General features: G+C 37.1%; 1 protein-coding gene across 4 annotated transcripts in view; it reads right to left on the reverse strand.

The window, feature by feature from the left end:
- Positions 1–6,315: 6,315 nt before the first annotated feature.
- The window catches only part of PHF6 (PHD finger protein 6), a 53,230-nt gene continuing 44,919 nt past the window's right edge, over positions 6,316–14,626 (reverse strand). For all 4 annotated transcript variants that reach the window (XM_060087702.1, XM_060087701.1, XM_060087700.1 and 1 more), the window contains 2 exons: positions 9,724–9,853; positions 6,316–9,395 (listed from right to left, as the gene is read on the reverse strand). In XM_060087702.1, the coding sequence (XP_059943685.1) occupies positions 9,724–9,853 (130 nt within the window). In that variant the 3' untranslated portion in view covers positions 6,316–9,395. The remainder of the gene's footprint in view (positions 9,396–9,723; positions 9,854–14,626) is intronic.

Raw genomic sequence — 14,626 nt, forward strand, 5'->3', positions numbered from 1 at the left:
TTTTGACAGATGGGGTGGGGCTGAGGCTGAGAGAAGGGGAGGATACCTTGCTCAGAGTTACCATTTACTAGTGGTAAAACTAGGACTCAAACCCAGGTCTTCAGACCATAAAGCTCTTAATTTATCCACCTCCCTCTGCTCCTGTGTGGCCCCTTTTCAAGCGTCTGCTGCCTGATTCTATCTGCATAACAGGCTTAGAACTTTTACAGTTCCCCAGCTTTTGTCTCACCATTGTATCTCTGGTGATTTTCATAGGTTTTATAAGTAGGCAAATACCTTAACTTTGATTTTTTCCACTAAACAAGAATTATATATGTGTATCTATGAACATAAATGCATTTTGCTTTCTGATGTGCTTCGAGCTTTGAGTTGCCTTTACCATGTGGCATTTTTCACAAGCAAGTTGGCTAATCAACTTCATTACCTCTTGATACCCATGGCCTCAACATCTTCCTTCTCTCAACTTTCCCTTCTACCCTTTTACCTCCCAGGTGCCTACAGCTCACCCCACTCTGTATGTGTAGGTCCTTTGCCAAGGAAAGACCAGATTGTGATTTTGCATAGGTACCTATTAAATCTCTGCTAGTGGGGAGGGGCTAGGTAGACAGTCCATGTACAGTCCCAGCCACTGGAAGGCCTTTTCAACCTTGCTCCTGTCATCTTATGAGTTACTCTTATCTTTGGGTCATCTGCAAAAGCAGACTGGCAGAGAACCATATGATGGTGCTTGGACTGTCAGGGACATTAAACAGAGTCAAGAAGTCAAGTAAGGTAAGAACTCAAAAGCGCCTGCTGGCTTTAGCAACAGTCACTGGTGAACTTTGCTCGAGTGGTTTTAGTGTAGTTGCGAGAAATGGAGACGTATAGACAGAAGCGAGTACAGTGAGCTAAGGAATGGATAATAAAGATATGTAAGTGGAGACATCAAGTGGGGACTTGACTTTCAAGAAAATTATATGAGAAGAGGAAAGAAATAGGGTAAACCTAGAAGGGAGCACAGGAACAAGGGACGGTAGATTAGGGGACGGAGATCTTCAGTCTGGGTTCCCTCCTTTAATCCTCACAGGTCTATGCATGGAGTAGTATTTTCACCTGCATTTAAAAGATGAGATAATGGAGGTACAGAGAGAGTCAGCAACCTAGTCGAGGTTACATGGGATCTGAGCCAAGGCCACCAAAATCTAGAGTCCGTATGTAAGTAAAAAGGATTGCAGACTGATATGGAGAATTTGAGACTAAACACCAAAATTGTGGTGGCATTGGTCTGCATTGTGATGTCCTCTAGCAGGTCATCTTCCCCAGATGTAAGACTGGGGTGAACTCTAGGCAGAGGGGAGGCAAAAAGGTGGAAGAGAATTACAAGAAGTGGGAAGTTGAGGCCAGTGGTGTCAAAGGGTAATGGAGGTGATTAACCATCTTATCCAAACTGAGTAGTTACAGAAGCAAGACCAAAAACTGCCCAATAAAGAAAACGAAGGAACTAAGAGTCTGGTGAGCATGGGCACAGAGTGGAAGAAGTTAGGAATCTTGGCAAAAAGTTAAGAAGAAAAACAGACAAACAAAACACAGTAGAATCCAAACTAGTTTATCAGCAGTAAGAATAGAGAGGATGGATCCAAAAGACAGAATGACAGATTCTAAGGAAGTAGATGTGGAAATCAAAGTAGATGAACTGTAGCACTATCAGGACAACTTGGTTTGAGACTCATGCTTGAGTAGCCAGCAGATGGAGTACAAATGTCCAGAATAGCACAGTCTCATTTGAGACTCAGCATGGAGCTTCAGCGGATGGAGCAGACTGTGGATAGGGACTGGAACTCATCAGCAGAACACACAGGTGAGAGCTGGAGCAGCAGACTGTGGTGACAAGCAAGAACAATACAAGAGGGCAAAGACCAGGACACCATGGAACACTTAGATCAGGGTAGGGAAAAGAGTCAGGAAAGGACTGGTCTAGAAGGGGTGGTATAGATCATGGAAATTAAGGTAAGAGAGTTTCCAGGAGGGCATCAAAGGAAAAAAAGAAAAAAGATACGAATGTTCTAAATGTTTTGTGTCAATCTTTCTAGGAAGTAGCCTACAAATAGTTGGCTGCATTTCCAAGTTTCACGGAATGGAGTGACCTCAGTTATTAAATGCAGTAAAGGCTACCTGAATCTCCTACCTTGCCTCTTTCCCAGGGAGAAAGAAAACCTGTCAAGTCTTTTTCCTAAGCGACATACGTTTTCTTTAACCCCTCTTCCTGTACCCCCACCCCCAGCATACTGGATAGCTGCCCTAGGCTGTTTGGGCACATGGGATGAGCTGAAATGCTTAAGAACAGCTCTTCTAAGGGAGGTCCGGAAAGACTGTTGTATTTGAGGATAATGCCAAAATTCCAGCTCTCTGATCTGCAAACTTTCAGACACTACTTATCTTTTGTGCTTGCTCTCTAACCAAGAATATACGAGACCAGGGTCCAAAGAATTATTGCTTCCTTGTAATACTAAATCAATACTAAATATAGAACATAAGCCTATTGGGCTTAAGGATCAGGAACATTCGAAAATAAGCCTTTGTGTTAAGTTGTCTGGCTAACCTCTGAAGTGAAAGTAACACCACTCTCCATGACTGCTGCAGTTCAAAGTTACAGAAAGAACTTTCTAGTGTAGTCATCCTGTTTTGTCGCCCCTCCTTAAAGACTTAATTATTTTATAAGCATATAAAGAAAGGGGGGGGAAGGAAACATGACCAAAGGTCAGGTTATTGGTAAAATATTTAAAAATTATTTTTGTAATATTATACATCTTATTGGTAAAATATTTAAAAATTATTTTTGTAATATTATACATCTGACTTAAATCTTTTTAAGTAAAACAGTTGTTTGGCTAATGTCATAAATACCCAGATTAGCACAAAATGTGATTTTGAGAATTAGAAAAAAACTAACGGCACCATATGGCATCAATCCATCCTGACTACATTCAATTTATTCTTTATTTAGGAACTTCCTTGATAACCAAATATTCATGTTATTTTTACTCTTATTTCTTACTTTATTTTCAGACATGCAGGTAACTAACTGTTGCTTGAAATTCTTAAATAAAAAAATGATTTTCTAGCAAATAAGCTAAAAGCATGATATGAATATCAAGTTAATTTTTCTAGTTAGTCTTAGATTTTATTCATACAAGGACAAAACAACTAATTGAAAAGGTCAAGTGATTCTATCTTATTTTTACATAATTAACCAGTTGTTAGAGTCATGATTTGGGGAGTAGGAACCATCACGACGGATAAAGGTCATAGGAATTCTTCAACAAAACAGTACACAACCCCTTCAAGTACACTAAACTGAGCCATATTCGACCCTGGACACAAAGAGAAGCAGATCCATCTGGCAACAATGAACAGCTACGAGCAAGCTTTACTTTTCAGAAAGCAGAAGGAAGGAAAATTATTCACCAATTACTACTGTTAATAATACATACAAAATAAAACCTTTTGACTTAATCTTTTCACAAATCAAATATAGTGTCCAGTTTCCCATATTCCACTTTGAGATATAGTCTATCTGGTCTTTACAACAAAATCAAAACCCCATAGAATTTTCTGTAGAGCATGTATGATTTTATTTTTTTAAAAAGGTACCACACCTCTTTTCATTAAAAAGCACTTCTTTGGAGTAGCAGAGCAAGGAAGCTTAATCCCTTCAGGTGGACTTTTAAATTGGTACAAATTTTCTGGATGGCAATTTTTATCAAAACTCTAAATGTACATACCCTTTACTTAGCAGTTCCACTTCTGGAAATTTAGCCTAAGAAATTACTTGCTTAAGAACATGAAGATGCACGTGAGACTGGACAGAACCATACCTTACAATGCCATGGAGCTGCTAAACAGCATGTGAGAAACTAGTTGTGCTGACACCTTGTAATGTTGTTCAAGTGAAAAAGACAAGGTGCAGAACTGTAGATACAGCATGAGCCTATGTTTGCTAAAAAAAAAAAAAAGCGTCTTAAGTTATATCTGTACACAAGCATTTGGCAGAATACACATCAAATACTGGGGAGTAGGCTTGTGGAAAAGGGGGGGTTTTCACATTTTGCTTGATATATATTTTAATTTTGTACAATGACTACATATTTTTTAATTGAGGTAAAGTTCACATAACATAAAATTCACCTTTTTTTTTGGCCGCGTGGTGTGACATGCAGTGGAAGCGCGGAGCCTTAACCACTGGACCACCAGGCAATTCCCTAAAATTCACCCTTTTAAAGCATATAATTTGTGGCTTTTAGTATAGTCACAAAGTTATATAACCATCACCACTATCTAATTTTCATCACCCCCAAAAGAAAATCCATGCGTTATTCTCATCCTCCCGTCCCCCCAACTCCTGGCACCCACTAATCTGCATTGTCTCTTATGAACCTGCCTCTTCTGGACATTTCATATAAATGGAATCCTACAATATGTGACACTTTGTGCTGCCTTCTTAGCCCCTTCTTAGCTAGCTTCATCCATGTTGTAGCATGTATCAGTACTTCATTTCTTTTTATGGGTATATATATGACTTTTATAAATAAAAAAATCTGGTGGTGGGGTGGTGGTGGTGGTATGAATTGGGAAATTGGGATTAACATGTATACACTAATATGTATAAAACAGATAACTAATGAGAACCTGCTGTATAAAAAATAGAATAAAATTCAAAAAAATCTGTAAATAGCTGATTTTAATGCTACTCAAACAGAAAAACCTTACCCTTTTGTACAAATGATTTTATAGAAACTCAACAGTCTAAATCCAATGTCCATGTTAAAGTACAGTTTATTTCTATCTCCCTGCTCCTAACACTCCCTTGAATATCTACTCTCTCAGGTCCCATTTAAAAGGTTGCCCCTTCATTCACACAGCAGATCTAGTTAGCTCTTTGCCCAGCTGTACCTTCCCTATCTCCCCACCGCTACCCTCACCCCCAACATAAAAACACATTTATAGCCTATAGTGGTATAGGCAAAGGTAGAATTTGGATGTTTATGGATCTGCTATCTTTTGACAAGGACCCAGGTCTCGTTGACTAACTTCAGTACACTGACCCCACGGAGAACATGTCTGCTACAGTTTAACAAGGTAAAATACTATCATTAACTTTCATCGTAACTGGCATTTTATAGCTTTCATCTTCTGAAGAAAAATCAAGAATGCATTTTTGCCTTGTCCTTAATGTCCCAGTTACCTCATTATCTGAACAAGGCAAAATTATGTAACACTGGTTGATACATAAAGCAGCACTGTCTCAGGGACTGGGTTTTCCCCTTAAAAACATGGACTGGCCATTTGCTAGCCACAGAATTTTCATAGGAAATTCTAGCACATTTATGCTTTGGAATGACCTCAGCAATTGCTGATGACTGCAGCTGAAAAAAGAAAACAAACAAAAAACACCCCAACCCCAAACCCCAGCTGTCAACAGTTTCAATTAGGTAAAGAAAACCACATAATTCTCTTTATAGTTTTATGGGGTAATTAAAATGAAACTAAGTAATGGATTTTCAACACACACACACACACACACACACACACACACACTCGCCAAGCATGTGTGTAGCAGTTGCAATAAAGCACACTCTCCTATAGTTCCAGCATTAATCAGAACCTCTTACTTGATTTCTTTTTCCTTTTGAGTAGGAATGCAGGAACGCAGGTTAGGAATTGTATGTATGGAATGAGCAAATTCTACCAATTAAAACTTTGATTTCTGCCCTGGATAGGACCACCTCAATACATAAGCACAACTGCTAGAAGTAAGCTGTCCAGAGTAAAGGGAGTACATTTAAATCTTTAAGGTGGAATCCCTTTATGACAAGGATATTAATCCTGCACCCTTATTAGCAAGCAGATAAATTGTACTAGGAGTTTTGGTTTATTTTTAAAATCACCTTCTAACTAGGTTCCAGAGGACCCAATTTAAGTTGTAGGTATCTTTATCATAGAATGATAAAAGAACCAAGATGTAATGCAGTTCTATCATACTTTTGAAAGATTGCTGATTCTCTCCCTGATAAAGCCTTATGTGTGAAACTTTGAACTAAACTCAAATTCACATTTTTCTCTCTCATACTTGTTTAACGACAAATTTATTAAACAAACTAGGTATTTCACCTTGAAATAAAAGCAAGACTAAAAGGAACACAGTATTATTGCTGTTACAAATAAGCTTCATCATACCCTTGCACAAAAAAGACATAAATACAAACATGAAAGTCATAAGTCATTTATTGAATGAATAGTATATGCAAGAATACCAATAAAAGGAAACTAATACTACAAACTACAATTCTGAAAATAAAGCCAATATAACAGGAACAAAATATACATAACATGAGAGGAATGTTTGATTTTGACCCATAATGCATTCCTTATCTTTACAATTAACCTAAATGTCTGTTAGAACAAAACTGTATACCTTGGTCTAAGTTTAGTGCTTTTTAAAAAAGCAACAACATTCTAGAACACTTTTCTTTTGCTTTGAGATATTTGAGTCACACATTTGTTCAAGTACATAGATTCTGATTCAACAGTAGATCTACATATCTTGTTATTCTCTTAATATCTTGAGTAGCATGTACTCCTGAGCAAGTACTATCTGAAACTCTAAAACTGATGATCCTTGAAATAAAATGTATTTCATTCAGTTGTGGGTTTTTAATAAACTGAGATGAAAGTAAAACTCACCCCTCCCATCCCCCCTCCCCCCAGGAACAAAGAGCTCTTATTAAAGTATAGAAACTCAAGTCTATCTTTCTACTCTAAAGAACATTTCTTACTAACATTTCTGGTAAGGCAATAAATGCTCCAGAATAATCTTCAATATACGCTTGCAAAGATTACACTGTTTAATATCGATAACGAAAACAAAACAAAAAAGAAAAAAAAAGGAGAAAAGAAAAGACGCTTCAAAATTTCAAGCTAAAATACGCATAAAAGACAGTCATGGCAGTATTTTTTGAAATGATGTAAATGTTATATACTTATCAAATAATGTCATGCTTATTAAAACTACAGTTAAGGACTTAGGAGATGAACAGTAAATACACTGCTGAGGTCCATTTTTCTAAATAGTCATACCACGATGTAATTACTACCCAGAAGATGATGATGCTACTTGGGAACATAAGTACTGTACAATTTTTACATTGTAAGGCACTTTTACTCAGCATGTGACGAAAACATGGATAGAGAATCAAAATATTGGAGGTTTACAACCAAAGGTGATTTTTCATGTGACTTCAATTTACATTTCAATTTTTAATGAAAGACTATTTAGCCAATCACACCACAGTGAGAAAAATAGGTAGCCAGCCACTTATCTAGCCAACCAAATGGTAAAGTGCTATTCTGGTTGCTAGTGGCAGAGAAAGGGTTGAAGAAACCCATACAAAGTCATACAGTTTATTACATAACAAATCCATTAACTGACAGCTATTGTATTTGAAGTTCATTACATGATTATTGACTGGCCATTATTACCCCCGGCACCTTCCATTTTTCCTAAAAACATCATTACAGTAGTTGTCCAAAAATGAAGGTGCTCTATTATTCCATGGGTAAGTCTATGGCACACAATGTAAAAAATAATCTAGACACAGTGATTCAAAGATTTAAAATAATGGGTTTCAAGCTGCTGTAAGGAAATAAAATACAGATCCTTTGGGAAAAGTCACATAGCTTGGTAAACAAACATCTAGATCTGTCGTTGCACTTCAAGTCATGGTGAATTTTGAAAATTCATCACATACACACACACAAAATCCAATGGTATATTTAGAGTAAAAGAGAAAAACATATAGGGCAATCCACTACTAAAGCTAGTTTCCTTCTAAAAATAATAAAAGATGGTTAAAATAAAGCAATCATCGAGTCCCTTGATTTAAGTAAATGTGTGAATACACACTTGACAAATGTGACTTTAAGGGACTAGCAGTTAAAAAAAATCAGTCGTTAAGCACAGTGTAATTTTCCACCTGTTACATTTTTAAAATGCTTTTCCATAAGCTGCAGAATATCTCAATGTACAGTCAAGTTAACATGTTATTTCTTGTTGGCTAATTTGCTTTAATGTGGTAGGTTAACTAATAATTCAGAAATCAGAATCCCTACCCTTGATATTGAGGTGCTATGGTAATATTCGGCAGAACACAACTAAAATTTTTTGGTTTTGCCATAAAGAAATATATAAATGTGCTTCAGCAGGTAAGTGGAAGAAAATATCACTAGCTAGAAATGCCAGTGTGAAAATCCTTTCTAAAAAGCTGGGTTCTTAGGCTTTGAGGAACAATTCTGATGACCAATAAAACAACACTGAACCCTACCAGAAGAAAAATAGGGCACAGAATCCTATTTTATAGATAAGCAAAGCAATGAATGAAAACATTAAAAATATTAAATAAAGTTTCTAAAATAGTGGTCACAAAATTAAAAATAAATACTGTTTTACGCAAAGACTGTTTTTTTTTTTTTTACTTCTACAGCACATGAGATCTCCTTACATACTTTGGGCCAATATATGAAGTGTTCCACAACAATACGGCACTTGAGAGGAACGGGTTTCAGACACGGTGGCCAAAGTCCTTAGTAAGTGGTAACCCTTTAAAGGTTAAAGAGGCTTAATTTGCTGTTGCCAAATGTTAGTTTAAACTTGAAAGGATCCAATCATTTTGCTAGAAGCTCTTTGTATGATATGAAAAGAGAAGAGGGTTACTGTCAAGAGAATTTTGCCGTAAGCACTGGAGCTCAGAGCTTATAATCACCAGTTGCCTGAGTCCATGCTGGTCAGTGAGAACAACTTTAACAGGAACCAAATGAAAAGCTTTAGCACACTTCTTGGAAGAGATTTTTAGCATGTGCTGTCGAAGCCAAGAGAAAAAGAAGGTTCTCTTCATTTCTAGCCTCCATTACTTGAGTGTGGAAAAAAGATTCATAAATTCCCATGTGCTGCCACCAGAGGCGTGTTTGCACTGTAAAGTGAAATTTGCTTATGCTTTCCCTTGAGTATGAATCCACTAAACAAACTTAGACACTCTAAACAGTAGAACTTTGTTCAGTCCAGAAATATAGCTTACTTCATTTCAATGTCTGCTTTAACTGTTGACACTATACACAGGGTTAATAGTGTTTCAATTGCTTCCCAGAAACTGCAAACTACAGCTACGTAATATCAACATGTCAAACTCTGCCATCTAGTGAAGGCTCATAAAACAAACAAGATGTTTTTAGGCAGTTCAATGAAGGATCTAAGAGTTGGGCAGTAAAAAGTTACAAACCCTTTTTGATTTTAGAAAACAGTGAAAAAAGAATAGTAGTTATGGATGTCTTATTCATTCCCAGTTTTCTAACTCTGTCCCATGAACCTGTTTAAAAGATGATAAAAAAATGTAAAATATGATGCTTGAGGGGAACACAATAATATAATGTTATTGAGGAGCAAGAATATCTCATTGGTTTGACATTACAACTACATTTACTGATAAAGTGGATAGCTTGTGTTTACTGTTACAAAATCAGCTAGTTAAAAGAAAAAAACTATGCAAGCCTACACATCCTCAGCATTCTAGTAACATGCTTAACTAAACATAATAGCGTTAAAAAAAATCATACTGCACATTATTACCTCAATACGTATTTATCAGTGTGTATACTGTATTCTGACAACAGAGCCAATATAATTAACTTTCATACCTAGTTTCCATTAAGTTGCTGCTGAGTTAGTTGTTGCTGATCAATTTCTACTTTTCCCCGGCTTTTACTCTCTCGTTCCTCATCTTCTTCATCTCTCTCATCATTTCCACTATGATTTTTACAATATAGTCTACAATGATGAAAGATAAAAATCTCAAAATGTTTTGTCATTGTTTATGAGAATATATTTATATCATTAGTGGGTGAGGTCCATGCCCACTTAAAATCTGGGTTTCCTCATCCACACTAAAAAAACACCCCACAATTAGCTATAGGTCCATTTCTGTCTAAAAGATAGAAAGGAAAGCACTCTATTAATGAAATAATAAAAGTTCGTCTGAAATAAAACCATATATGTCCAAATATAAGGCAATTCCTCACTTTGCCCAATGAGATTTTAAAAAGGTTTTGGCCAACATGAAAATATCAACTTTAGGTATATATATGAAATAATGAAATCCTATAATGTTTCATATACATAATTTCAAAGCACATTTTAGGAAATAATATAAATTGTATATATGCTGCTGCTTTCTGCTCACATTTCATGAAACAATTTTACTCAAACTCCTCAAGTACCTTTTCATCATTAGTGTCCTGGCCTTTACTAGAACACCTTTATGAGTCACCTAACAGTTTTCCAGGTACTGCATTTAGCTATGTTTCTCATGATGTAGACTGGCTCCTTCAATTTCTTTTTTTTCCCATGACACTGACCTTCTGGGAAGAGTCAGACCATATGCCTCGTCAACAACACCACATTCTGGATTTATCTAACTGTGGTAATGTTTTTGTTTTGTTTTGTTTTTTAAGAGTCTTTTTTACAGTTTTTTTTTTTTTTCATTGTTTGGCCGCTCTGCACAGCTTGTGGGATCTTAGTTCCCTGACCAGGGACTGAACCCAGGCCACGACAGTGGAAGCACCGAGTCCTAACCACTGGACCGCCAGGGACGTCCCTGCGGTAATGTTTTATTTGGTTTTCTCTCACCCTTTATTTCCTGTAAACTAGAAACAAGGTCTAAGGGCTTGGTAAAGTTTAGGTTCAACTTTCCTTTGTTACTCCAGGATACTTTGTAGGTAATCCTGCATACCTCAGGATGCATGTAATTCCAGAATGTCCTGCTATGGGTGTGCTGTTTTCACTTGCTTAAGGTGGTAGAAATGGCCAGATTTCTCTATCGTAAGGGTAAGTATTCCCTCTTTGAAACTAACAAACCATCTCTGGAGGGATACTTTGACATCATGCTGTTCTGACAACCTTTTACTTGGGTATATACACTATATACTTGAAATTCATTGTTTTTAATGAAAATAGCAATGCAGGTGATTTTGAACAAAGGTTTAGGCCACTTTACTATATACACATCAATATATTTTTTATAGTTAACCACCCCTACAATAATCAAAGAAGGGTGGGAGCTGATCTGAGCTCAGTTTTAGATCAATTATACACAAGATGACAAGATGGAACAATGCTTAAAAAATGTTCAGTGGATGCCCTCTTGTGGTCAGCAACAGATAAAATTTGATCACAGGAATTCATCTGCCACAAATGATGTAAGACTAGGTTTAACATGAAAAGTTTCTAACAAGTGAGTAGAATAAACGGCAGGGGTGGGGCTGGGGGGGCAGCAATAACAACTGACTTCTGACCTAGTTTTGCTCATCATTTTTTTTTTTTTTTGCGGTACGCGGGCCTTCCCACCGCCGCGGCCTCTCCCCCCGCAGAGCACAGGCTCCGGACGCGCAGGCCCAGCGGCCATGGCTCACGGGCCCAGCCGCTCCGCGGCATGTGGGATCCTCCTGGACCAGGGCACGAACCCGCGTCCCCCGCATCGGCAGGCGGGCTCTCAACCACTGCGCCACCAGGGAAGCCCCCATCATTTTTTATTCTTAAAATATTTTCAAAGAACTATGGAGAATTTCTACTCTTCAAACTCTGCATGTTAGGAATCACTTTTTAAATCATGAGTTCAAATATCAAATATCACTTCTATATAGTGCACCTATGAAGTATATCCCCCCAAATATAACCTGAATCTAATTAAGCCTTTGAGCCAACTTACAAATTACAGGATATACAGAGGGGTAGGGAAATGAGGTAAATGACATCAGGAAAACGCAAATTGATAAATCTAGAATATGGGACTTTTGCAGGACAACTTATCAGGGTTCTTTAACAGGTAGGAGGAAAAGGCAAGGGTGGAGTGGGGACTGCTCTATATTGAGTGAGACTTAAGAGACATCCATTAAATGCAATGTAAGGACCTTGCATGTATTGAGGTTTGAACAAATCAAGTCTAAAAAGACATCTTCAAGACAACTGGGGAAGTGCGAAAGTGAACTGGGTATAAGACAATACTAAGAACTTACTGTTAATTTTATAAGATGTGATGATAGCATAGTGATATTAAAGTATGTAAGGATAAAATGACAGGAGATCTGGGATTCTGCTTTAACATACCTCAGAAAGAAAAAAAATGTAGATGAAACAACCATGGCAATAAGTTGGTACCTGCTGAGACTGGGGTTGTTATACTCTTCTATTTTTGTGGACTTTTAGAAATTTTTGTAAGAGTTTTATCTAAAAGGATAAGCCCTTTCTTGTTAGAACAAATTTTAATCTTTTTATGGGATTATTTTTCACTCAAGGACTATTTCCCATAGGCCTATTATGTGTCTTTCACCAGTCTGGACAGCAAGGCCGCAGGTGCTGACCAGTCAAACAAGATCTCTGCTGTCACAGAACTTACTGTTTTATGGTGGGAGACTGACATTTTAGAAAAATACATACTTAAATAGCTTAGAAAATACAATAAAACAGGATAAACAGATCACTATATAATCTTCCCTCGCCTTTTTATTATGAATATATTCAGGATCCAGAAAGGGCTGGTAAAGAAAGAAAGCAAGTCACATGTAGGAGGGAAGGAAGCCACTTCATTCAGAAATATTCCTCCTTGCATTTCCTTTCATTTGTCCATTCTTCTCTCCCCAAACTGCCTGCTTACGGACTCATTTGAACTCCATGGTCTCTATGAAAAAATCTGGAATCCACTTCTGAGCAGATTTAAGAAACAAATTTCAATGTGAAAAAGTAAAAAGAGCATTTCAAATCATCATGGATCCCAGTCCAAATACTTTTGTTTAGAGATGATCACTGCAACATGGTTTTCTAACAGCTAAAAAAATAAAAGCCATCTAAATGTCTAAAAAGAGAACCGATTAAACAAACTAATACACCCATACACTGGAATACTATGCAACCATTAAAATGGTGATGTACAACTGTTTAACGTCACAGAAAAAAAATGCCTCTACTAAAGATATAGTAAGTGGAAAACAGGTTATAAAAGAGTATATATAAGAAAGTTTTGTTTTTAGAAATATACACGTATATACAATCACACAAATGTCTAGAAGAAAATATTCCAAAAGATTTAAAGTTATTATTTCTGGTGGTAGAATTAAAGTTGACATTTAGTTTTATTTTTCTTATCTACACTTTCCATCTTTTCCTGAGATGAAAACAGATAACTATTGTGCAAATATCTAAATAAAGTTAAAATGTAAACACAATAATTCTCCACATATCTGATTCTAAATATTTTAAATGGGCCTGTTATTTTAAAATATTATTGGCTACTTTTAAAAATAATGGATTGCTCATGAACCATATAAAGGAGAATATAAAATTGCCTCTTCTGCACCCCTATGCAATGAATGAGAGATGACAACTATTAAGTTTGCTGACTATGCTCCTAGAAAATTTTCTGTGTATAAAAAACATACACATATCTTGTATATGTGTGTACACATGTATTTTTTATATGCTAAAATAGAATTATGCAACTTTTTCCCGACTCAATCATTGAAATACCTCTCCACAACTCTACACATGGGTCTACTTTATTCTTTTATTTCTGCATAGTATTCCACTAGATGCATGTATGTACTAAAATTTATTTACTAAGTCTCCTAATAGAATTCCAATTTGATTTTCTTTCTTTCCTTCTTTCTTTCTCTCTCCCCTTCCTTCCTTCCTTCTTCCCTCCCTCCCTTCCTTCCTTTCTCTCATTCTCCCTCCCTCCCTCCCTCTCTCTCTCTTTCTTTCTTTGCTATTGTGGGTGAAAAGTTAAAAATCTTTTCCCATTCCACATGACAATTTCGCCTTTGGTTAACTCTTTAGCTCGCTTCCTCTAGCAACTTAACAAAAATTAGTGTGTCAACTATTTTACTAAGCTATGTTACCCCCCAGTTGGTAGACTGTATCTGGACTGGGAAAAATATGCATATTCTGATAAGAAGTCTTATCTTTGGTCCTCTTGCAGTGTGGTGTAACCTGAAAATTATCTATGCCTATATGACTGTTGTTAAGAGGTGCTGACTCCAATGGGGTATGAGGCTTTTCCCCAATGTGGATCATATCTTATTGGACCTGAGCTGTACTGCTACAATGACTGCTGCAAGGACTCTCAGAGAAGACGAATATTTGATGCCACCCTGCTGGCAAGCTGTAGTTCCTGTCTATATCCTTCCTGAGTAGACTGATGCCATCTGGGGTAATCCTGTCAGTTTGAAGTATAGTTGAGTCTAAGAGGATGCCTTAGTGGGTGTTGCCACTATCACTAACGATAATGCAATGACACTCCTTGCACATACATCTCTGCACTGTTGTCTGCTCAATCCCTACAAGCAGACTAGTAGCAAAAGATATACATTATTATTTTTTTTTTTTTTTTTTTTTTTTTTTTTTTTGCTGTACGCGGGCCTCTCACTGCTGTGGCCTCTCCCGTTGCGGAGCACAGGCTCCGGACACACAGGCTCCGCGGCCATGGCTCGCGGGCCCAGCCGCTCCGCGGCATGTGGGATCTTCCGGGATCGGGGCACGAACCCGTGTCCC

The sequence above is a fragment of the Mesoplodon densirostris genome, chromosome X, assembly GCF_025265405.1.
Source record: "Mesoplodon densirostris isolate mMesDen1 chromosome X, mMesDen1 primary haplotype, whole genome shotgun sequence".
NCBI classification, from domain to species: domain Eukaryota; kingdom Metazoa; phylum Chordata; class Mammalia; order Artiodactyla; family Ziphiidae; genus Mesoplodon; species Mesoplodon densirostris.